The sequence below is a fragment of the Polyodon spathula genome, chromosome 3 (genome assembly GCF_017654505.1).
Source record: "Polyodon spathula isolate WHYD16114869_AA chromosome 3, ASM1765450v1, whole genome shotgun sequence".
Classification (NCBI taxonomy): Eukaryota; Metazoa; Chordata; class Actinopteri; order Acipenseriformes; family Polyodontidae; genus Polyodon; species Polyodon spathula.
The window spans coordinates 91,936,680-91,963,650 of record NC_054536.1 but is presented as its reverse complement, the minus strand read 5'-3'; the positions used below and the strand labels follow the sequence as shown (position 1 = coordinate 91,963,650).

Sequence of the window (26,971 nt, the reverse complement as noted above, 5' to 3'; positions counted from 1 at the left end):
TAAAATGTTGCAAAAGGGTTATTCCAAAACTATATATGTGTATCTTTATTTATCGGTGTTGAGCATGTAGGAAAATAAATCTATTATATAACAAGTATTTTAAGCACAAAAATTGTGTTTTCCTAAAATTGAAGTATTAGAAAGGAGCGTCATTTACACCAATGCAACCTATATAACAGTTTTTACGGTATGCCTTTGTTTTAGATGTACATGCAAGTGAAAACTCAAATTTAACCTCAGTAAACTCTTCAACAAAATGTAGAAAAGGGGGCATTGTACAAAGAAAAAACACCTTACCGTTTTGTTTTCCGTTCATTACAGTCCTTATAACAGAATATACTAGGATCTTAGAAACTTTCGTGCAAATTCTGGCATGGTGGTAAATCGGTGCAAGGTAAAACGTGTTGTGATCATTATTTCTAATATTTATCAACTATGTAATTAATGGCAAACACTGACATGGATTTCTGCCTTCAGATTCATGTGCACCAATGTTCAAATTGTTTCTCAGCACTAAAGAAAATAATAATTATACCATGCCGCTGTTTTCACATCACACTGCTAAAGTTTTCTCTTGTTGATCATGTCAAAATGACACATGTCAAAATGAAACCTGATCAGAAAGCTTGGCCAATCAACATGCAGTGATTATACTGACGTTAATGCTGGCCAACAGCAGCTAACAGAAATAGAAGCAGAATGAGGAATCGGAATACAAGTAACATGTGCTGAATGAAAGCTGTATAGTGGCAACGATTTAAGATAAAAGATGATTTAGAGGAGTTACTATGAGGCCACTTTGCCTGCATTTAAGAAACGTTGTGCTAGTGGACGGTGGAAGAGTGGAAGGAATGCATGCACGCAGATGAAAAGCAGATGCAATAAGTTCTGGTACCCAGTACCGGCAGTAAAATAAGTCCCAGTGCAGAGGTCCGGTGAGTACCGGCAGAATTTCACCCCTGATAGTATTCTTCTGTACTGAAGATCTGAAATATTTGTCAGTAATATAATTTTACAAAATAAAGCAATTGTAATGCCGTACTGTGTTATTTTAAAATTAAATCTCTGTTTTACTGTTTTAATATTTTCATAAATATGAATTGCAGGGGGATCAGTCAACAGCAGAGGAACAATAACCCCTTTCGAATCTGAAGGTACATGCATCTCCTACAGGTAAGTCAGAAAGAGACTTCCAGTGGACTGTTCATTGTTTAGCATGTGTGTAAGCAGCTTGTTTTTATTTCTTCTCTATGCTGCTGTATTTTGTGATTCAGATATAATTGTTGTATTAAGTAGAAATAATAGTCCATCAGCAAGACTGTAATTGACAGTGTTGCAAATACCTGGTTTAATGAATGTGTAGACAATCAGAAATAAGGGGAAAATAGACACAAACAGCATTGAAAAAAAAGCCTTCCTTTTGTCTTGAACATATTAATTCCTCTGTTGTATTTATGCAGCAGCCAGAAATCTTTAATGCTAAAATAATATATAATAAAGTAATATTTCATTTTTTCTGATTGATTATTATGGTCATTATACAAAAGTGTACATTTGGTTTGTAAAAAGAAAATATAAAGATTTTATGTTAAATTAACAAACTAGGACAAACAGCAACAGTTTTAATCAGTGACCATGTGTGTACTGAATTATGTGAAATTATGTAAAATGTGTGGTGATTTATAAAGTGAGGTGATTTAAAAAGATTTTGAGTCTTTGTATCAACTCTGTATTTGTACTGCTGTATTACTGTGATTTCAAAATACAATCAAGCCCTTCTAACATTACTTCAGATAATGTCACCTGTCTGTCATAACCACATTGAAATGTCTCAGACAAGAAGACAATAGGAGTCAGTAGGGAGCAAGCTGATAATACCACTTTCGTTATTATCACACTTTGGTAACTGTCACGCACACACATTTAACATTTCAACCCAGATAATATCACTTTGGGAAACAAAAGCATTATATTCGAATCTTTATATACAAGTTGCTGTACAATAGTGCTTATTGTGCTAGAAGTTTGGTGGACTCCTGATAAAGTCAACATTATTAAACAGTCCATTTGAAGTAATATTAAGAGAGTTTGAAAGAGAAACTGAAATGTGACACATATTACCTAAAAGTCCTTAAAGGCTTATGTTTAGGTCTGTAGTTCTGTCCTCAGTGCAAATGAAATGTTTTTGCATGTTCTTAACGGTATTGTAAATCAGGGAAATTAACAGATTTCACTGTAATCAAATTGTAAAAAGCGGTTCTGTTTTTTTCTGTCAACACCTCCCTTTACAACTTTCCCTTGCTTAGTTGAAGCTCACAAATCTATCAACCTTCCGTTGTGTTTTAAATAGTGTTGTACTAAACACAGTTTACCCGGTTAGTTTTCTTTTACAATTATTTTTAGTTTCTGTGTTCCAATAGAGCCCTCTTGCTTTAGGTTAAGATGACATTGATGACGTTTATTGTTTGAAAACACTGAAGCAGGGTTTAGGCTATTCGTGGAACAAATTCAAAATTTTCCAAAGATCTTTGTTTTATTGATTCAAGTTTATGACAAGTTGGGGTTCCCTGCATTTCATTCAGAACAGACCGTATCTGCTCTTTTCCTCTCTTCATTTTCCCCCTGAGAACATTTTTCTTTCAATTTCCTTTAAAATAATACAGACAAAAAATATCAGCAATATTTATTTTGTCTTGTTAAATACAGCTATTGTGATCTGGTCTGGTTTTATACAGTATGCTTTTCAATCAGTTACAGCTACAATATTTGCATTGTGTTTGGTAAGTATAAAACACATATGTCATGATTTTATGATGATGTTTGGAAGGTGCATATCTGTACTTACACACACTGCTTTGCTGGTGAGGGAGCACACAAACACAATACAAGGAACCTTTCCATTACCCAAGTATGACATCAGTTCCCCTACAAATAACCCTATGTTACAGGTGTTGCCCTATTGTATTGAAAACAGTGAACTGTGGTTAATTGCTCTCTGCTGAAGTGCAAAACAGTGCTGTTTGTGCGAGTGTAATACTAAACCCCAACCATTATTGTAAACCACAATAATAATAATAACATTGAAATGTACACTCAAAGGGTAGAAAAGATAAAGAAATGAACTACACCTGTGGTAAAAAAAAAAAAAAAGGCAAGCATAATGAGTTCGTGATTTCGTTGCAAGCCAGGTTAAAGGAGGTCATTTGGAAGCATGCAAACAGGAAAAAAGAACCTTTAAAAACATATGAAATGAAGTATAAACAGGACGTAACAAAAAATATTTGTGGTCAAAGAGGTACATACGAATTAAGTGAAATGTGTAACATTGTGGTCACTGTAAAGGAACAACATTTACACAGAGATGCTGGCAGTATTGTCTATCAGGACTCCAAATTGTTTGCTGGCAGGCATGAAATTTCAGTTCTGGTGACAGGCAAAAAGTTGAGATTGCCTGTAAAGGAGCTTGAGAAAAAAAAAAAAAGTATTTAAATAAAGTAAGTAGCACCTGGTTATTCTGGGCGAAGTCTGGCCAAAATTTAGAGATTTAATAAAATTAATGGCAGTCTCAGCCACACACATAAATGAGGCGAAAAAGGGGAAATGATTGCTGATATTTTTCCCTTGCAAGCTGAAATGTTTTCCCTGTTTTCCATCTTAGAAAAACAAACAAATAGAGAAGGACTGAAAAATGGGAGGGAGCATTAATGAGACGAGGCTGGGGTTTGCTGGGAGAATGGTCAGATGGTAACAAACGCCAGTCAGAGGGGGTCGGAACGCAGTTTTACTAGACCATCCAGGGCAGAAGCTACTCCTGCCCCTCTCAATATACCGGACATGTGGCACTCAAGCACGGATATAGTGTGGGGCCAACACAACAACCCCTCACTAGTGCACGCTTGGGGACAGGTCTGGTCTATTGAAGGTAAGGATGTTGAAGGCGCTGGGGCACTAGTATTTCTGCACTTCAGTATCAAGGGACCATTACTGTAACCTTGCCACGGACACAGGGCAGCCTGTAATACAATTATTGGTTCCCCCGTCTTGTCAGCCAGAGGTCATGAGGCTGGCGCATGATATCCCTTTTGCTGGGCACCTTGGAGCTGACAAGACAAGGGAGCGAATACTGGCTTGATTTTATTGGGTAGAAATTCATAGTGATATGTCGAAATATGTAGCCACATGCCCAGCCTGCCAGCATGTAGTGCCGGGTAAGTGTGCCCCGCTCCTTTGGTCCCACTTCCGATTATTTCCACCCCCTTTGAATGCACTGCAGTGGATGTAATGGGCCCTTTGCTACCTTCTGATTCTGTGTATACGCATATATTAGGGGTGGTAGATTATGCAACTCGATACCCGGAAGCAGTTCCATTGAGGTCCACTAGTGCAGCTGCAATAACCAAAGAATTATTGCAGATTATGGCTAGAATAGGGATCCCCAAGGAGATGTTAACTGATTATGGAACTAACTTTCTGTCTAACATGTTGCAGCATGTTTATAAAATATGTAAAAAAATAAATAAATAAATAATATGTCCCATTAGGACCTCTGTTTATCATCCACAAACGGTTGGTTTAGTGGAACGTTTTAATCAGACCTTAAAGCAGATGCTGAGACGTTTTATGAATCAAGAGCAAAAGCATTGGGCATTGCTTCTTCCCTACCTCCTTTTTGCAGTGGGAGAGGTGCCATAGAGTTCGACAGGGTTCTCCCCCTTTGAGCTGTTACAGCATCCTCGATCTGTTGAGAGGGGTGGGAGGAGCACAAAGACTCGTCCACAAATGTAGTACAGCATGTGCTCCTACTTAGAGATCGCCTAGATTTGGTCAGTCGTTTGGCCCAGGATGACCTCAAATCGGCTCAGCACTGGCAACAGCAGCATTACAATCAAAATGTACGAATTCAAACTTTTCGACCAGGAGACAAGGTAATGCTGCTGTTTCCCTTTTCCGAATCGAAATGGCAGAGTGCTAAATGGCAAGGGCCATATAAAATTATTCGGGCTATTGGTAAAGTAAAATATGAAATTAGACAGCCCGATCGTCGTCATGAAAGGGAAGTTTACCACATCAATTTATTAAAGCCCTGGCAGGCAAGGGAGACCTTATTTATAGCCCCAGACGAAATAGAGGATGATTTAGGCCCCTGTCAAGAGACCCCTAGCACTAACGTCATTTCGATGGGGGAACAGTTAGTTCCAGATCAGCAACGAGAGCTGTATGAGCATATTGAGGAGTTCAGCGATGTTATTTCTGACTTGCCTGGTAGAACTAACCTTGTTAAATATGACATTATCTCTCCCTCACAGTACAAGAGCAACCTTACCGGATCCCAGTAAGTCGACGAAGTGGTGTTGACAAAGAGGTATGGGCGATGCTTGAACTTGGGGTGATTGAGCCTTCCAGGAGCGAGTGGTGCAGTCCAATTGTGATAGTGGCCAAAAAGGACGGCACCAACCGCTTCTGTGTTGATAATTACAAAAGGTAAACACTATTGCCAAGTTCGACACTTATGCCATGCCTCGGGTCGACAAGCTTCTAGATAGATTGGGAACGGCAAAGTTTCTCTCCACTTTGGACCTGACAAAGGGATACCGTCAGATCCCCTTAACCTGCAGTTCTACAGAGAAAACCACATTTTCAACCCCTAAAGGGCTGTTTCACTTCAAAACCTTGCCTTTTGGGCTACATGGTGCGCCCGCTGCCTTTCAGAGACGGATGGGCCAGGTCTCATGCCAACATCATGAATATGCAGCATCTCATATTGATGATGTGGATATTTACAGCTCCACCTGGTGAGAGCATTTGGCTAGGATCACAGCCATCCTTCAGTCTCTTGAGTAGCCCGGCTGACAGCTAACATGGAAAAATGCCGTTTGCCAAAACAGAGAATCAATATTTGGGATTTTTAATGGGGAATGGATGGGTGAAACTAGTTGTCGCCAAAATCCAGGCTTTGGTCGATGTGGCAGTCCTTAAAACAACTACTCAGGTGAGGTCGCTGTTAGGTTTAGCCAGTTATTACCGCCTCTTTATCCTCAAGTATGCAACAGTGCTTAACCCCTTAGTCGACCTCACCAAGAAGAGTGCACCAAATATAATTATATGGTCAGTAGAATGTTAGGGGGCGTTTTATACTATAAAGCGTAGACTCTGCCAGGCCCCCACTCTCATCACACCTGATTTCACCAAGAGATTCAGCCTCCACACCAATGCGTCAGATGTTGGACTGGGTACATTCTTGCCCCAAAAGGTAGACTGAGTAGAACCCCCGATTTTGTACATCAGTAAAAAGATCCTCCCTCGGGAGCGCAACTACTCTCTGTGGTCAAAAAGGAGTGTTTGGCCATTAAATGGGCTGCTCACTGTTTACGATACTACTTGCTGACATTCATTTGATCTTTTCACAAACCACGCCCCACTCAAGTGGTTAAGCACAATGAAGGACAGCAATGCCTGGATAACTCGTGGTATCTGGCATTGCAGCCCTTCATGTACGACATGGTACACCATGTGGGGAAAGACCATCAAAATGCAGATTATTTTTTCCCAGTAATGGAAAAGATAGATTCAGCCGAGTGTTCCTTCAGCTCTACTCAGAGCGGTGGGATATGTGACAGAAATAGAATGATTCTTAGTGGTAAATCTTCCTCCCAGCCTGTAAGGCACTAAGTAATGGGAACAGAGTACCCTGGACTTGTTGGCCTGACAATTCATCCCCAGGGTTAAAAGGAAGTCGTTCATCTATAAAGGGGACGGAGCTTCGGTGTACCACTCATCGACCCGGAAGGGAAGTGATGGGGCAGCCGCAGGTTGGAGGAGCCAAGGGGTCGTAAGTGACGGTACAAATAGGGGATGAAGCAACGTAATCTGTTCCTTAATTTATGGTCAATGTGCGACCCGGAAGGACCCTTGTTGTGAAATGTATCATGGGTGTTTTGTTTGTTTGACTCCAATTGTTACTTGTTTATTGTTATTAGTAAATGGCTAAACATGTCCTGAGCTGTCGCCAGAGGCCAGCAGTAACCCAGACAACACTGCACTTGTGCCACGATAAACTGTATTAGCACCACAAGCACTACAGCACTCACCCAGGACTGGTGACCGTGTTTGTATATTGTGGATGTACCATGTTTATTATCTGGGACTGCAGCCCGTTGTTATTAAACAGTGCAATACACGTTGCTGTGTATTGCCTGGGATTATTGTTTGAGGTTACCATACCTGGATTATAAATAAAGCACCCTTTTTAACTGGATTATCACTGTCTGTCTGTCTTTTGCGCACTGCATCACTCCTATGCCTCTATCCTGCGAAACACTTTGTCACAATATTTTATTTATGTATTTTATTTTTTCAAGTGGTTTGGGACAGTTAATTTCCTATTGTTTTCCCACCAGAGTAGATTCACTTGTACATTAATGAGGCACAGGTGTCGGGTCTCCAGTGAGCATATGACTGGGAGACAGTCTTGCTATTAATAGTCTATTGAGGCCTGACGTTACTAGATCATGCTAAGGCAGACTGAAGCTTTTACCTTTTGCATGTTGTTGTTTTAGAATGTTCTTATTTAAGTAAGCTAGGATAGAAACAACAGTGAGGAATCCTTACTGTAGTAGTTAATATGTTGTTTCGATGACTTAGCAAAGGTACGGTCGGAAAACAATTTCCTAATATCTGAATATTGCACAGGTTGTGGACTGTCCACAAAAGCCTTCAAATACAACTGAAGTAGAACTGAAAAAATGCATGTGCATATTATTACATGTATTGAAAAATCTTTATTGTTAAAAAAGCAGAAAGATAAAAAATGTACTTTTTGTGAAAGCCTTCAGATACAACTGAAAACATGCAGCTGCTAGTAATGTAATATATACAAGGGGTGTGAGGCTCCAGATAGGGCATTTGGGTGATTATTCAATCAATCAATGAATATTTCATTGAGGCTCGCTAAATAAAAGCCATGGCAAGCAATAATTAAATAATTGATTAATTGTTCTATTTGTAAGTGGTACGCTTCCCTCAGAGCCATATCTTAGTTGTACTTTACTGGACATGAAAGATCCCATGGGGCTCTTTGAAATAAGAGCATAATTCTCAGTTGTAACTCTCGCGGTTAATAACCAGGGTACTGCACGATAATCAAGGTTTTATTGAATTAGAAACTGGTAACAGTGGTTTTATTATTATGATAACAATGTTAAATCTCTAATTTAAAGGTGTATTAAGTACTAGACAGAAAAATACATTTTAAACAATGTAAAAATGCAAGTATCATTTTGAAAATACCGTACCAACTGATTTCTGTGGGAACTAGAGCATGAATTTGGAATTCAAATATGAAATAGGTAAGATTTTGTTACAGGCACCACATTGCACATAGACAGTACCACCAATTCTCAAGAAGATTTGAAAACATTATTTGTCAGAATTTGTCTTTTGTTCTCGTTTTTCTAGAAAAGAATGGGAAGAATTATTTTTAAACTGTAATTACCTGGCTAGAATCCGACAGAAAGGGCTCAGTGGGCAGCTGAGGAGCAGCAGGTACCGCAGTGTTTGCTGGAAGGTAAGGAGGAAATTAATAGGAAAATGTTTTACTGTGTTGTGAGACGTGTGTGTATTTATAGAAGTTACACTTCCATGACGCGATTCGTTTTTGTATTGGTTGTCAGCACAACCAAACTAGCAGCAAAGGTTCATGGCTTGTTTATGTAAATATATTGCAGGCTGTCTTTGTGATGTGGTTGCAGTTTAACTTTTTTTTTCTTTTTTTTTGAGTGAATGTAATTGGAAAAAATAAATGTTGCAGCCGATCAGGGGGACAGAGAATGGTGGTTTCATATGTACTATTATTTACAAAAAGCAACTGTTTTTACATTTTGTTTTAATGTTTTCCGATCCACTTGCTTATTCTGAAACAAAGATAAATTGCATTTTTTTGGAGGATGCAACATCGACAATGGATAATTGCAAAGCATATGACGTGGTTTATTTAGATTTCCAGAAAGCTTTTGACATATTCTTGTGTAAAAGGTTAAATCTCAAGCTGAACGCAGTAGGGATTCAAGAAAATGCATGTATATGGATTAGGGAGTGGTTAACATGTAGAAAATAGAAGGTACTGATTAGAGGAGAAACCTGAAAATGGAACAAGGTAACCAGTGGAGTATCACAGGGATCATTATTAGGTCCTCTGCTATTCCTAATCTACATTAATGACTTAGATTCTGGTATAGTAAGCAAACTTGTTAAATGTGCAGACGACACTGTGGCAGAGCAAAGCTCTGCCCTTTAATTGGAAGGGATGGGGTTAACTTCCCCTACCTGCCTGGGTTTATTATGTTCAGGTGGCTGGGGTTGATTAGTTGATTAGGTTGATTAACGATCAATCAGCGCCCAGCCACCTGATATAAAAGGAGGCCTCTGCTTCTCATTTGGAGAGAGGGAGCTGAGGAAGCAGGTTGGTTTTTTTTTTTTTGGTTGTTTGGAAAGTTTGAATCCAGTGAAGGCATTGCCCAGCCTGGAAATTGTTATTTTTGTAAGTTTTGCTTTTTGTCTTTCTTTGTGTTTAAATTGCTTTGTTTTGGCCCTTGTGCCCTTTCATTTTTGTGTTTATTTATAATAAATAGTTATTTTTTTGAACTGCAGTCTGTCTCTGGGCCTCTTTCCACTCGCCAGCCTGCCACAGACACAAAAATATGAGGAGTGGCAGCAGCAAAGGTCATTCAAAATGATCTATACAGCATTCAGAACTGGGCAGACATGGCAAATGCCGTTTAATATAGAAAAGTGTAAGGTACCGCATGCAGTCAATAAAAATGTGCATTATAAATGTTTAATTTAATTTTTTTACGTTTACTCAGAAATGTCCTCATCTAGACAATGTGGGGAATCTATAAAAAAAGGCCAACAAAATGCTTGGATATATAGTGAAAAGTATTGAATTTAAATCAAGGGAAGTAATGTTAAAACGTTACAATGCATTAGTAAGACCTCATCTAGGATACTGTGTTAAGTTCTGGTCAACTCACTACAAAAAGGATATCAATCAATCAAATTTATTTTGTATAGCACTTTGGGATGCCTTTCATGCCAAGGCATCCCAAAGTGCTTCACATTACAAATAAATATACCATAAATATAGGATATTGCTGCTCTAGAAAGAGTGCAAAGAAGAGCGACCAGAATTATTCCTGGTTTAAAAGACATGTCATATGTGAACAAAGAAGACTACGCAGTTAATATTCGTATTTTGCTCCTTTTCCAGCGTTCTTAGTTATCAATGTACACATTATAAAAACAAATTAGTTTTAGTTTTGTGATAAAACTGGTACTTGTATTGATTTTATTGTTAATATTTAAACAGTCTGAAGCATTTTTGAGTGTGTTGTGGGCCAACAGTATGCACTTATTTTTCGTATTAACACAGTATTTCATGCAGTTGTTTTGCAATGAAGATTCGTTGCTGGTTAATTTTTCATCGATTGTCCATGCTTACCAATGTACACGTTTTGAGGATGAACAGTAAATGTAATATGTGTTAATAAAGATGATACTGCTTTTATTAATTTTAAAACCATGTTTTTTTTTTTTTTTTTTTTATTGTGCTGCAATAAATATTTACAGGACTGTCTTTAGTGGATTTTACTGTTTTTATTATTATTACAATACAAACTGTTATTGACACAACCTTTAATGTTGTTGCTGGAATGTTGTAATTTACTTATGTTGTTTCTATAAGGTTGTGTGCAGGCAGCTTTTTCATGGTTGCATCTGAAGTATTAGCAGTTGTTAGTGATCTTACATAATAAACGCAGAGTCTGAAATAGTCGCCGGGGCTACTGGCACATATTGTAAATAAACGCTGGGGCATTTATTTAAAGTTTTACGGTACAAATGTAATCATTGGGTAATAAGCATTAAATAAATTAATTTGGAAGAGTTAATAGAAACAGGATAATTTACTTGTATTCAGTTAGCATTTTTAAGCACTTATAAAAGCTCATGGTGGAATTCTAAAGTTCTATGTAGGTTATGAAGGTATTTAAAGCTAGGCTGTGATTTCCAGTTTACTGTTGGTATTTAACCCCCCAGAATAAATTATTACAATTTCTCGGTGAAGGATCTGTGTTTATACAAAAATAAAAATGTTTTTTTTTTTATTTTGAAGCTATTCCTGAGTATCTTCATTCATGTGATTTATAATACGTTAATATGTTGTTCATAGGGTGTCTCTAATTTTGTAAGAAATGTGTTTTAATGTAATCTGTAAAATAATTTTTTAAAAGTGTTCACCTTTTGATGTCGTATTCGGTATATATTGGATCACATTTTTCCCAAGTTCCCAAAACATAAAAGAAACAAGCAGTAAAGCAAGAAAAGAAAGCGAAGCCCTTTGCATGTTTGAGGAACAGGCCTCCACTGCCTTGCATCCTAGTCGCCATGCCCTTGAACAATACCTTGGAACCTGTGTATTCTCTGTGATTGCCAGCTGGTCTGTGGAGGATATTCAATATTTGAGAAAGATCATTTTAATTACTTGATGATTTATGCACCATCTGTGAGGGAGTATGATTTCTCACTTCGCAATAACTATATTTTAAATGAATGCAATTTCAAGTTTAAAAAATTCAGATTAAACTTAAATCTTTTGAAGCTTGTGTATTTTCGCACATCTGGTTGATTAGGTTTTTGTTGTTGTTTTTGTTAATTTGTGCCTGAATGATAACGAGCAGCAGTGCATTATGAAATCCATTTAAAGGTATTGCCTACTTTGAGACCAGAAAGTCCTTTTTTTTCCATTATCATCTCTTGCATTCTTTCGAGATAAATTACTATGCACTCTGGATGACCACCTTGTGAAGATCTGTCTGTGACTGGGATAGTAGTTTGCTATCTGTTGCTGTACTTGGACTGAATTAGCCATCTAAGGTACTGTATGTTGTCTAGGAGCCAGTTTCAAACAGAGCCTTACTTTTTTGAGTTGGTTACACCCCAACTACAGAAAAGGGTTTATCAATTGTATCTGAAACTATGATGGGTGACAATATACTTTTTAACTAAGTGTCGCTCTGTATACAATCACCAGCTGTTATTTTTCAGAAGAGGAACTTGTAAATTCTTGAAAATCAGCTGCTGTGGCTGTTTCTTCAACAGCTCAGAATTTGTGATGCTGTCTTTGTATTTTTACTGTGTATGATACTCCCCTTGAAAAATCTAACAGTACCTTTCACTTTGACATTTTACCTGACATGGCTTCCATATCCCAGATAAATCATCACACTTTGATATATTAGCTTTGTATTCGGTACATATTTTAGTCAATTTTTCAAAAACTCAAGTTCAATTGTGGGTATCGCACAAGAGTTTTTGTTTATAATTTTATAAAACAGCAAGAGGGACAGACAGTCGGAGGGACTTTTGTTTATGTTGGCCCACTGCAATTAACTGTGAGCTGGGAAAAGTATTTCTAAAATATGCAAGTGTGTGCAAATGACAGTGTCTTGTATTTATTACATTGACACCACATAACATTTCATACAGATTTTAAAATTCTTACTTTGCCTACAGAAGTTTGGTGTCACCGCCTAGTTTATGTCCGACCTTCTGAACACACCCACTCTCTTCGGCCCTCCTGCTAAGGCTTACTGGTTGGATATAGGTGGTTCATTTCTTTCATTTATTGGAATTGATCTTACCATTTGCTTCAGAGGTTTCCCATGATGGTTTATAGCTGCATCTGATTGCATACAGACTGCTTGGCAGTTGTCTTTCAGGAGGTTTGCCACAAAGGATGCAAGTAGTCCCAGCTGCAGCCAGACACTGAGGCACATGTAGTACTTTCATGCCCCTTACAAACGTCTTTAATTCTGCCCATACTGTAAGCTATTAGATTGTCACTCAGGGGCTTCAATGCACCACCTGATTTATTATGAGAAGAAGCAACTTTGAATTCATCCAATATATATATATATATATATATATATATATATATATATATATATATATATATATAAAAATATAAAAATTGGGGTTGTGTTCCTAATGAAGTGGCCAGGATCTATAGTTGAAAGACAATAGCAGAAAAGTTGAAAGCTAAAGTTAAAAGATATGCAATCTATTATCTGTCTTCCATATGCACAGATTAATCCATTATACTTAACCAGTGGTACTCAACTCTGGCCCCCGAGATACATTCCAGTCCAGGTCTTTATTCCAAACAGGTCCTCAATGAGTTAATTGCCTTTTAAGCTTCAGTTAACTACATTAGAACCTGCTTAGAGTAAAAACCTGGACTGGATTGGATCTTGATGGCCAGAGTTGAATACCACTGTACTAAATGATATAACCCCTGAAAAAATATAATATTCAAAGTGTGCAGATCTACGAAATATTAGTTTTGCACAGAAAGGAGTCCCTTATGTGCATCTAAAAGTATATTAATACTTGCCACTGTGTCAAGTCCAATATACTATTTGAAACATTTTTTTTTTTTTTAAATACTGGGAATCAGAATAATGTGTCAGATTGCAATGTTATAGCCTGCTGCATTGTTATATTTACTGTTAGTGGGGCAGTTATGGATGAAAACCCTTGTTGTTAGACTTTAACCCCCTTATTTAAGTCCAGATATTCTTATAATTCAGGAACACTCAGAGTATTGCATGCTGAGAGTTTCCAGTAGTTAAAACAATATGCCATACTGCATGTCCTGTGCACTAATAGCATAAAAAAGAATGTCTTAAACACTGGGAGTGCCACGTTTAAGAACCACCACTTTCTTGGCAGCAAATCAATAGTCAAGACAAAGCACAAAAAGAAAGGGAAATAATCAAAGCATGTTTTGCCAATTTAAAAAGGAAAACGCTGGGGTAAATCCATGCTGTATTCTAGTGGGTTTATACCTGTCAAGTCGTTAGCAGTCAGTGTTCTTTTCTCCTAACTACAGAACTACTTTCATCGTGCTCTCTGCCAGTTTTTCACTTTATTGCATTTAAAAGACACATGTTAGTTCCACACTTAAAATCTGAACAACTGGACTAAACTAAGGATTTTTAACCCACTATTTAGGAATTTATTGGGTGCACGTTATAGATTGCAGAACACTGCTGACCTCTGGTGGTCCACTGGTTCCCAGGTGGTCTGTGGAAAGATTTACATAATTACAGAAAGGAAGCGGCAGCATAGTTTTTAGATCCCATTGCAAACCCAAAATTTGAGACCTTAAAAACAGCTACAGAAGCAGGAAGAAAATAATACATGAAGAATATAGCCAAGTTAAAAAAAAATATCTAAACTCTCATTCATATATAATTTTGGAGTGTCTAAAATGTATTCTTTATTTACTAGGGAGTTTTTGTGCAGTGCAGTCAACATAGCAGCTTGTAAAGTAATTGTGTTGCATTAACATACCACTGTAGTTGGGTTGGAGGCACGAAGCAAAGCTGTATGTTAATACAACACAACGCACAAGCCCTGGAGTGTGTTATCCCACTTATAAAATGGATACAATAATTATTATTTATTTTTTTTAAAGAACAATTTTATTATATATCCTTCCATTTTGGAGAAAGAAATAGTCCCTCAAACAAGGTTCTATTTGTTGTGACATTAAACTGGAGGTTTTCAATGTTTCCATTTATTGTAATTAATGAAAATGAATGAAGCCTCCATGCAGGTCTCAATCACTCCATAACCCGCAATGTTAGCCTTGTTTGTGACTAAGCATTTAAAAATGCCAGTCATATATTTTTATTGAAGATACAGAAAAGGAGGCAAAGACAGAGTTCACTGTCCACGCATTAATATCGCTGACCTGGAGAAGCTGATACAGAAATACATTATTAACATTTTTAAGTGCCTGGTCACTAACAGGCTATCGCTGCGGTTTATGTCAGCACCGTTTACGTAGCAATTGAGATCAGCACGGAGACTAACATAACAAAGCTCAGGGTTCTCCCCAGGCCTTTTCAGCTGGGCAGGTACCCAGCTAAGTGTCTGTCGCCACCCATCTTGCAGATGCTTCTGTGCCTTTAACGATAAGGATTGATTGCACCGCTGGCAGACTAGATCACTTGCACACGCTAGGTGAAAAAAAAAATCTTGGAACCATATAACAGCTGTGTTACATCTTGACACTACATTAAGCAATCAGAGAGTTGGGGGTGGGTTTTCTGTTCGAGAGGCTGAACATCAATAAAAACACCAGCTGTTTTTATTGATGTCACTCATTTTTAAAAACTTTAAAAGGCGGCTCGCAACAGTGTATATATTTATTGTGAGTTGATATGTTGTGTATTGATAATGTATTAATCAAATTATTTATTAATTAATGCTTCGGCAAAAATAAGTTCCGCTGTGTATTGTACTATTTTAACTGCACATTACAAATTCTCAACAGGCAGTCAACGTTCAGCATCTAAACATTCTATTTTATAAATAAAGATTATACTATAGCTGAAGATTCGTATCTCCGACTGCTGGTACCTCATGGATGTAACTTCACAGATTATTAATTCACATCAGTCAATTTCTTATGTAATTATCAATTTAAAAATAAAACAATCCTTTTTTTCCCTCTGGGTAAATTCATTTAAATGAAAAGTAAACTAGAATCGTTCTTTAAAACTCCAGTCTTAAAGTAACTTTGCTCACAGAAACAGGCCCACCCATTGCATTAAAAGAAAGAAGGCACATCTATGGTTATTCTTAATATTATATTGCTTTTCTGTGTGCTTATTTTTCAGTAAGCTATACTGTTTATTGTGTGGTCCACCAAGAGAAAAATAAATACATTCAGGTGGTCCACGAACAAAAACATTTGAGAACCACTGGAATATACCGTGTTCCACGATCGCGAGGACCTTCCTGTACAGTATGCGCCTGTGTGCTCTTTTGTTTGGTCATTTTAGCCATTTCAGCTCAAGCTTTCAGGTTAGCTTGTTCCTTCTTTATTGTTAACTGCTATTGCTGTTGTTTTTTTGGATGATTTTATGTTTTGTTGGAGATTTGAGTGTTTACTGTGCAGTTGAGCTGCAGCAATCATAGTCTATATAGTATTACTGTAACAATTAAAAAGCTAAACATCTTTGAGATCCCTGTGGTTAAATATTTATTTTGTGTAACTGTTGACAGCTTTATCTTGATGCTCTTCCTGAAGACAAAAGCCAATGGATAAATAAGACAGTGGAGTTGAGAGCCCAGTATGATAAGATAAAACAAACTGTAAGTATCAAAATATTTATTGAAAAAAAAAAAAAATTGTAGTTGTATTTATGTCTAATATTGACATTTTTCCCCCCTGAAAGCATATAATCAACCCTCGAAAAGCTGCTGGGAAGCATGACTTGGTTGTGAACAATCCACTATCTCAGGATGAAGGGGTGAGTTTCAATTGTTTTAATTTTTTTCTCACCTGAAACCTCAACTCATTGAAAAGTATATAATGTCTAATGTAACATGTGTGTTACTGTACTTTTATTTATTTATTTATTTATTTTTAAAACAGACTTTTCAATGAGCTAAGAAATCCCTACATTATGGAATTATTCTTATTCTTCAGAAAGAATAATCTCCAGTATCTGCAGGGCAAGTTGTGTAATTGTGCTTAATGCAATTAAGATCGGGCCATGCAGGCAAAACAGATGGTACTTGTAAATGGGTGGTCAAGCCTTGAATTTGAATCAAGTGCATCCAGTGTAAAATTCAGTGTAAACTCAGAGTAAATCCAAAGGACAGGAGACAGGTGACATCCTGGAGACACTTGATTTAAAAATGCAATATAATGTTAATAACAAATCAAAGTCCTGGGTGAAATGTACTAAACAGTCGCAGTGCTAGTTAGGGAATGCTTTGCTGCAGCAGTTTTTGTTTGCAGTTCAAGCATAGATGAATATGTAGTAATGGGTGTTTCTGTATAAATTCTGAAAAAGTGGGTGAGGGTTCTTAAACATTATAACAGGCAAACACTTAAATTGCATCTGTTGGTTAAGAATTTTTGGAAGCATGTTTTAAACAGTTGCAATCATTGCTGGCATTTCCCAGTCCGCTTTTTCTTGTGTGTTGTCAGTTGTGCATAATGCATTTAAGGTGAACAGCCAAATACCTATTTTTCCCTAAAAGGAGGGTGTGCTTGCAAGCCTTGAAGACAAATTTCTATGACATGTTTCCCCAACGTGTTGGGAGCAATAGACTGCACACTTGTGCCGCTAACCCCTCCAGCTCATTCTGAACATCTGTATAGAAATAGGAAACCTATTCTATTAATATGCAGGTGGTTTATAATTGCACAGTTTAGCACTGCACCCCTAACTAACTTAAATAAAAATGGACAGTATACATGAGGTTTATAGGCTACCAATGATAGTACTAATTAGTGGTATAATGCAGAATTTGTTGCTGGTCCATTGAAATTCGTATTAACGAGAATTGGCTGTTCTCCTGTACGTATCATAACTTGTCAGTGTGGCACCATAATCTATTTTGTGTTAGTTGTCTAGGCTGCCAAGTTTAATAATAATAATAATAATAATAAAAAGCTAAAATAATTTTGTTTCAATTTAAAATAATCTTACTCGCATTGTACGCCAATGCAGAGTCCTGCACTGGTCCCGCTTCTGACCCGGGCCCGTCACTACAGGACCCGACCTGAACCCACAACCCGCTGCAACATCGTCTTCTTACCCGTGACCTGATCCGACCCACTTTAATAAGACCTGCAACCTGACCTGAACCCACAAGTGTTCGTCCTTTACCTACTGCCTGCATGGACTAACTCTCACATTCACAGACAGATATATTTACCATTTTACACAGATTGAGTTTAGGCAATAGGCTATACAACATGGTAACTTTCTCTAGTGGTCTGCATATATTTTAACATTGTAACATTAACTATTTCTAATTACATTACTATAAAATACCTGTCTATTCCTTTCGTGCCACCAGTTGAAAGGGAGCTACACCTGTGCTTTCGCAGAGATGACCAGTTTTGTGGCTGTCGCTCATAAAAAAAATAGTGACAGGTTTTGCAAGCAACAAATCCAACGAGGCACGGGCACCCTACCCAATGCAGGACTCTAAAGTAAAAAGGAAGTGTGCTAGGTGTTCATTTGATTTTACTATTGTACTGTGTAAGCGTACTGTACAGATTTATATTTGTCTTAATAATGTAATGTGTAGCCTACCCAGAACACATTAGTGTTATTTCAGTGCAGTGATTTATACATTTAAAATACACTGAGCACTATAAATGTATGTGTGTGCGATTTTATTTTTTTAAACCCGACACCGCCTAATGTCGTCAAACATATCCGGTTTAGTGAGGGGCTACTGTTTGATTTATGAAAAGCTTTCTGATAGAAACGCATTTTTTTCTATTTGGGGTAGAGGTGGGGGCCCCACTGTAGAATCTGATGGTATTAAAATGGGTAAAATGAAGACGGAACAGAGTGCATTGTACAGATGTCGTTTACATTTAACAAAAGCAATGTTATTTTGATGCTTGCCCTTGCATGTATAGACCTTCGGGCACGCTGTGCTGCAGCAAACCACAGCTCAACTCCCACTGTTTATTCGAACAATGTTGCACGACTCTTGCAACGTTAGAGATCTTGCTAAGACGCAACACATTTAAATTAATATATTGCGACTCTTTTTATTAACATATTGTCTCTTAGTACATACGACAAAGCATATATTTGCTAAGCGTCTCAGCAAAAATACAAATTGCGGTGTGTTTGCGCTGCGACTGGTCAATCTTAGTACACCTACCTGAATGTTTTAGAATAAGTTCTGCAAAGGCGAATTATTTTCACAGTGTCAAAATACAGCTTGGTGTAATATGTGTTTTTGTAATAACCACAGTTTAAAATGTATGTTTTGTATATTAGCATGTATTGATTGTTAAACTAGTTATTGAGTTATCTGAAAAACATCTGTTTTAAATTTTTCTTCAAAAAAAATAACAACAAACTTAGAGCCTTTGGAACAAATTCTTCCAAGATAAAGAACTGAGGGGGATGGTTCACCAAGACGTCATGAGAACGTAAGAGTTTTTTTTCTTGTGCTTAATGCCTGAAACAACAGTTATTCTCAAGAGAAATGTACTCATCATCTGAAACATTTTGATACATGCAAGATTAACTGAAAAATGTCTGTTAATGGATTAGGGTTGTGCGATTGAACACATGGTATTTATGAAAATAGCATAATTTTATTTTTTTCTTCAATCTATAGTAAGTTCATGAGCACTAAGCAGAATAGGCTATAGGAAAAAAGCAAATATGAATTTGAGTAGGATGAACAGAAAGCATGAAAATAATCAATGTGATATTAGTTTTGCATTACCCATGTAGAACCATCATGTCTCCACTGTGTAGTACAGAAGTTCAAGCTTGTGGGATGAACTCCGATATGTGGACAGGTAACCTGTTGTATTGCAGCATGTTTCTTCTGTTGCAGGTTTCCTGAAATGCAGTATTTCCAGCAAGAAAGTGTTCGAGACATGCTTACAGACATTCTGTTCTGTTATGCTCGTGAAAATGAACAGTTACTTTATAAGCAGGTACTCAAAAGTTACTCATGTTCTCCTAATTAGCCAAACATTGTTGTGTTTTAAATATTTGCTAAATGGTGTGCAAGGTACATTGTAGCGGGTAGATTTTGACACGGTTCATTTTGGCCTTTACCCAAACACAAATATTATACATTTATTGTAGCAATAACGTAACCCTATATTGTCAAGTGTTGCTTTCAGGAAACATACTTATTGTTTTGCTATAACAAACCCATCAGAATTTTGAAATTCGCAGTAGGTGTTTTTTTCCCCCCGCAATTAACAGCTAGCAATCAGGAAGTTGCATCTTTTGTTCACGTGAAGGCTGTAGTTCCTGCAGTGGAACCTTTTTTTACTATGCTGATTTTTTTTTTTTTCTAGTGTGCATCATTATTTTAAATAAATTTAAAAAGAGTAATAAATTATGTTATAAGAAGAAAATGTATGTGATATGTTCAAATTCATTGTGACATTTTAGATGTGGACTTTAGGGGCAGGCATTGAGACAGTTTATGATTTTGTTGTTCTCAAACACCACTTAACGGTTCACGAATAAAATTCCCACTTGTTTAATAAAATAAATTATTTAATATCTATATATATATATATATATATATATATATATATATATATATATATTAAAAGCTTAAAGATTAAGCAGCATACATTCCTAACATTGGTACAAGCAGCAATATTGTCTGGCTTCTGTACCGAAGGACTACACCACACGTGAAAGTACCTAAGAAACAGCGATTAACTCTCACACAGACTGCTGAGGCACGATGTAAATAATGAAAAGTGAGGCAGAACAAAATATGGAGATCAACTGTTTCTAGCTAAAAGAAAAACAAGAAAGGCCTAGCAAAAGCATGCATTTTGTCTTTTCCACCAAATTTAGACAAGTGAACAGAGTTGCTTAGAACACCCTTAATAATTTCAGCTTCTTACCTTGTCTGATGAACTCCACACAGAGTGAACTCCTGCTCTCCATGTTGCTTGTTTCAGGAGGAACAAATTGATCTCTTACCCAAAGATCATTAATGTAATCCTTTTCAGCACCAAATCTTGTGTCACTTCCTCCATAAAAGCCCACATCATAACCAATTATCCAAATTTTTCATATCATTTGCTTGGGTATGGAGGAAGTAGAGGCGTTTGTGTTTTCGTTTATTATTTGTTTATTGTGTGCTCTTCTAGATTTCAGTTAGTTGTGCTGTTTTATGTAGCTGCCCCCACTCCACTCCAATAGACAGTGTGTTGTCCTGCTCAGTGTATCAGAGATCTATATTTAAGTGCGTTAGATATTGAGATCACCAGCACAGAAGACAAGGGCTCTGTTGTTCCAGCTACAACCAGACAAAGCTGGTCTTCCTCCTTAAACATGCTGGGCTCAGAACTGCACAAGACAAGATAACAAAATAGTTTTTATACCGGCTATTCCAATGCTCTGACAAGGGTGCTGCCATCTTTCCCTATGGGAGTAGTTTAGTATGCTTCCCTGCACAGTGGGAGAAGAAAAAGAAAAGTTGATTTTCAGTGATGTCACTGACTCCTGCCCTGACAAGGCCAGGGTGGAATACACAGTTGTGCAGCTATGCTGACGCAGTAAGAGGGTTTCACCCTCTCCTGATTGTCAAATACAGAGTCCTGAGTAGATGATTCCTGGAGCATCTACTGAGGCAGAGGATAAGAAAACCTCTAAAGGGTTCCACTTCTATGAGGTGTTCTGGAGATGTAACGGGCTATATGGAGGAATCACCTGCATACATGTATGCTGATGCTGGGATGAGAATGTTTCATGTCTCACAACGCAAGGACCCAGACTTTAACAGGTACCAGACCCAAATAGGTATGGTTCCTGTACCAGTAAATAAATACAATTTATAGAAAGCAGTCTGGAGACCTATTGGGCTATATATTTGCCCTGTCACCTTGTAAAAGGTGTCTGCCAAATAAACTAATAATATAAAATATTGGTAAATCATTACATGCAGATATGCTGATGCTGTGGTAAGTGGGATTTCAACCTCAAGTTCAATAGCCAAACCTACCCTGTAACTCCTGTAGTCGCCTTGTATAAGGCATCTGCCACATGAAATAATAATAATAGTAAAATATTGGTGAATCATTGCATACAGATATAATAATGCTGTTTTAAGAGGGATTTCATCCTCTCTTAACTTCAACAATCAGATTTAAACATATGAGGATGTTTTCCTTAACATCTTAAGGGGTAAGTTCTACTTGTTAACAACCAAAACTGAAGTTCTTTGTGGATTGACACCTATCTGGAAAAGCACCATCTCCACATGCAACAGGTGTGTTAATAAGGTTGGTCACCTAATATCAACACAAGCTGGGGGGAAGGCTGTCTACAGTCAGGCAGACATCTACACCGACTAGTATATGCTAGTCATACACTGGAGTGTAAGTGTTTTACCTAGAGGCTACATCTAATACATTTGACACTAATGTAATGGTTTTGAGGTGTTATCAGATGAGGAAATCCACATTCACAGCAGACGCACAAATCAAACTGCTGTAATTTGCCCCTCTCAAAGGGATTCCCTCTTCACACTGGTCTGAAGGATCCCCTGTTCCATATGAAGGAGACGAGACGATCTATCCTGCTCAGCAGTTGTGAGAGGCTCATTCCCCAGTGGGGGATTCTTAACAAGCAGTTGCCTTTCAGGCATCAGTGATTGTAGTACCCTTTGGAAAGGTAAGCCCACTTCCAGCAGAGCTAGGGATTTCTGGTCACTTAAATTGATGGTGGACTTTTTTTCCTTTAGGGGCAAAATAAATTTCGTACTACCTGAGGCTAAAATGTTTCTACTAGGTTAGTACCAAAGCTTCTGTCAAAGATTCAAAATCCATCCCCCGCCAATAAATTTCCAAATTTTGGTTGTTTAAAAAAAAAAAAAAAAAAAAAATGAAGTAACATTCACACCCATGGTCCTGGAACTTAAATTGATCTGACTACCCCACAGGATAAATACCAGTAACAGAGAGAACCGTTTAACAGCAGTGATGGACATATTTTTACAAAAGATTCAATCCATGCTCTCGTTCTTTCAGAAGGGGGCCATTCCAGGTATTTGTTGTTTAAAAAAAAAAAAAAAAATGAAGTAACATTCACAAGCCATAGACATGCATCATTAGATGTCTTTTGATGGCAAGTTCTCTCTCAAAAAATTAAAAAAGGATGGTAAACCCTGGAGCAGAGTAAGAAGACTTTTTTTTACCATTTTTTCTTCCAGGACAGAGGTTTATTGGTCTACAGGGAATTATCACCTCTCTACAGCATACTCTTGGCATTTCTGGGAACCCAATTCTATTCACTTGCAGGAAAAGTGTATTTTGAGTATATTTCACATAGGAGAGGATGGTCACAAACCATCAGCTGTCAAGCCTCTTCTAGATAGGGGCCAGGCCAATAGCAGTTTTTTCGGCAGTTTCTGGGCACTGGCAGCAGTAATCTCCTCTGATAAGAGAAGCAAAACCGCAGGTACCATACATAGGGCTGTCTCCTTTTTTCTTTTAACTATCTTCCCAGTTTCCGTCAGCATCAAGGTGACAACTAACACCTTCACTAAGATCATCCCGACTTTCAGCAATCTGCTGTGTGCTGTAAACCCTTTGCCCAGTTCAAAAAAAAGGGCATGCTTCAGTCAATAAGTCAAAGGACATCACAATCCAGACAACCTACTTGCTGGACTTACCAATAGCGTCCGAATGTACTCGGCACAGAGGGTACCCCACGAGTAACAGACCTGCCAAAGGCATATGTAAACTACTCGTCCCGGACAATAGGCCAACTATATTTGGATAATACATTGAGAGGAAGCCAGTCTTGTTTTAGCTCCTCACTGGGCCTAAAGGTTTTGGATTTATGAGATCCGGGAAATTGCAGAAGCGGTGCTCTGCTGTCCAGAACAACGGGACGATGTTTCCCCAATACTTTGTAGTTGAGGATAGCTGCCTGAAGACTGAAGAGCAACTACTGAAGAGCTAGGGCTGTCTGAACAAGTACTTACTTGGTCTAAAAAAAGGGGGGTTTCAGGTTTATACAGAGGAAGGGAAAGAAGCTATCATCGGATGCGATCCAAGATCAGTGCATGACTTGGAGTCTTTCTATTTACATTTATTATCGTACCTCAGCTCTACCTGCTGTTCATTGCAGCAATCTCCAACATGCTACCTGGCTGGGCAGGTCACTCTGTAGGTGCCCACCCTAGGGTAGCTAGAGTGTTTGGTGGGGCTACCACCTAAGACCCCCCAAGGAAACACATCATCCCTTAAGGGAGCATTAGTCTGTATTCAACAGTTTAGGTTACCACAGTTCGGATTCTGGCTACAGGTAAGAAAAATGTCTACTGCATTTCTAGTGACTGTGATCTCAGTAGAGGGATCACAAAACCAAGCCAAAACTGTCTCCAAACTGACAAATTTAAACTCGATTTCATCCTGCATCAAGTTCTGTTGCAGCTTTGGAAGGAAACCGTCTTCAGGATCCATCAAATCCCACGGAGTAAGGCAGGGTTAATCTAGTTGCAAAAGTAAAATCTGCCCAACAGAGGACATCTGCCATGCTGCTATCTGGGCCTCCTCAGAGACCTTTATTAGCGTTACAACTTGAATGTGTCTTGTTTTCAACCTAATTTTACTCTATTCAGTGTCTTCCTCTACTAACTTCTACCAACCACCCTCTTGCTTAAATGCTTTGACATGGTTCACTCTGTATGAGGTTCATTAGACGAGGTAAGAAGACGAAGATTACCTGTAATATGGCTTTTATGGAGAAAGTGACATGGGCTTTGGCGCCGAAAATGATTACATCAGTGATTTCTGGGTAAGAGATCAGTTTGTTCCTCCTGACCGAGCAACATGGAAAGCAGGAGTTCATCATCCTACAGCTAGCCTTCATATTTTGTTATGGCCTATCTTTGTTCTTAAGGAAATTATTAGAGTTGTTATCTCTTTTTTAATAATGCTTCTTAGTTATCATTGTTAACTACCTAAGCATAAATAGCAACAAACTAATGTATTTATGCACAGAGAAGAACACTTTCCATAGGTTTTTCATATGTTTAATTGATTTTAATATGACATATTTCCCAATATAGTCAAATTTAATTTACTGGCAAAATTACTTGCTACATGGTTGTATGTGTGTACTCTAGATTATAAAAAAGTACTCAAACAATAAAATACTTAGATAAGATAAGACAAGATAATTGTGTTTATTTTTTTATTCATGGAACAAATATATTTATACCAATCACTTGCCACTCACCTTTTCTGTGTCTGTAGTTTGTGAAATTAGCAGAAAAACAACATTAATAACATTTTAAAATTGACAATTGTACAATTCACATTTACATCTGAATGTGTATCCTTATGAAGGTTACTTATTGGAACCCAAATTAAACATATTTTTCAAGGACAAGTTCTGTCATTTTGCATTAGATATTTCATTACTATTACTTTTATCTTTACAGTTGAATAAGTACAAGAACAATGCATTTGCAGGTTACTTGCATCGGTTAAGTCATATTTTCTGTGGGCCTAATTTACAATACAATAAGAAAGCAAAATTATAGGTAGTGTTTAACCCTTTCAACACTGGTCTAGGAAAGAAAACTCCACTCAAAACTCCACTATGAAACTGTGTAATACCAGTATTGTTTTTTCTGTAAAGCCTTCTACTTGGGGGGAATGGACCTGTGAAATAGCAAGTTTTAAAAAGCATTATTTATTGCCCCTTTAAGGGTGCCAGAGTGTTTATTTCCCCTTTAAGTGTGACAGTGTTTTTGACTCATTTCTTTTAAATACCTGACAATTGAGATTTTCCACTTGTAAAACCATGCTTGTTCTATTTTTAAGCTGTTTAAAATTGCCCCTGGCACAATTACAGCTACCGTGCATCCTCTGGGACCATTACACAAATCATCTTGAAGTAGTAATCTTTCCCTTTCCTTTTAAAAAAAAAAAGGGTGGCTTAGCATTAATGCAGTGTAATTGGTTTTGTTTTAAAAAGGGCAGTGTATTTTACAATGTAACCGACACAAGCATTTATTGTAGTATTTAATTAGTCTTATCTAAATCCTTGTTAGGGCATGCATGAACTGCTAGCTCCCATTGTCTTCATCCTACACTGTGACCACCAAGCCTTTAAACATGCCAGTGAAACTGGAAACCCAAGGCAAGTTCTTGCTGACTATGTTTTCATTTTCTATTGTTGAATTATGACAGTGTTATGTTATAGATGCTAGGAAGGCTCTGATTGCAAATGTTGAACCAAATGTATGCAATGCAATTATGATATTAAACTTTTTTTTTTCTTTTTGTTCTACTATTACACTGGACACTCACTGTGTATTTATATAATATTTCAAATAAAGCATGCCATTCTGAGAATTAACAGATTTGTATGTTAATTATGAAAATGTATTGTGTTGCTTGTACAGTTTCCTTTTGAAAGTGTATTATTATTATTATTATTATTATTATTATTATTATTATTATTATTAAATAATGCTTATTTAATATATTTTTATAACTTTTTTATATAATAAACAAAGCATATGTGACTGTTCAGATCACATATCTGACAAGCGGTTTTGTGTTTCAGTGAGGAAATGAAAGCCCTTTTAAACCCAGACTTTCACGAACATGATGCCTAGTAAGTTTAATAAAAAACAAAAATATAGGGTACTGTTTGTTATTTATGGGCCACTAGCAAATCCTTGAAAACATAATTACCTCATTTTATTTATTAAAATTTTAATTGTGTTTAAAATATGTTAAATACAAAATGTGTTTATTTTGTTAGTCTTAACATTACCTCTAAAATGTGGACAGTAGTATATAATAGTAACATAGTAATAAAAACTCAGTACTTCAGAGCCAACAATGACTTTACTGTAGGTATCAGTGGGTACAAATGTCCACAGAACAAAGTGCTTTCAGTACAGTGTAAATTAAGTGTCGCCTCAAATTGTACAAGGGCTAAATGCCCTGTAATGTACAATATGTTAGCTGGTGTTAGAGTTTTGCAGTATATTTAATAAAAGGTTATTGCCAAAATTGGTCATTGACATTTTACGCTTTGCGTGTTGTTCTGGGAAAGTGTAGGTTTTGTATAAAAGCGTAGTTAAACAAATGCATGAATGTCACTCAAACTTCTCTAACTGTAAGATGTTACATGATAAAACAGCCCTTTCTTATTTTCTCTCCTTAGTGCAATGTTCTCACAGATTATGGAAACTGCTGAACCATGGTTTTCAAATTTTGAGCGTGAAGTTCGAAGGGTAAGTAATAACATACAGTAATGGTATATATTCTTCCCTTTAGATAACATTTACTTAAACCTTGTGAAAGGGAAAAATATTTTAACACTGACAGCTGAAACCAAGT

At 37.2% G+C, this 26,971-nt stretch overlaps 1 protein-coding gene across 6 annotated transcripts in view; it reads left to right on the top strand.

The window, feature by feature from the left end:
* The window catches only part of tbc1d5 (TBC1 domain family, member 5), a 182,565-nt gene that overhangs the window by 77,114 nt on the left and 78,480 nt on the right, over positions 1-26,971 (top strand). For all 6 annotated transcript variants that reach the window (XM_041246405.1, XM_041246403.1, XM_041246406.1 and 3 more), the window contains 9 exons: positions 1,107-1,173; positions 8,455-8,563; positions 16,132-16,221; positions 16,305-16,379; positions 18,975-19,042; positions 19,459-19,561; positions 25,669-25,757; positions 26,187-26,237; positions 26,796-26,865. In XM_041246405.1, coding sequence (XP_041102339.1) covers positions 1,107-1,173; positions 8,455-8,563; positions 16,132-16,221; positions 16,305-16,379; positions 18,975-19,042; positions 19,459-19,561; positions 25,669-25,757; positions 26,187-26,237; positions 26,796-26,865 — 722 coding nt within the window. The remainder of the gene's footprint in view (positions 1-1,106; positions 1,174-8,454; positions 8,564-16,131; positions 16,222-16,304; positions 16,380-18,974; positions 19,043-19,458; positions 19,562-25,668; positions 25,758-26,186; positions 26,238-26,795; positions 26,866-26,971) is intronic.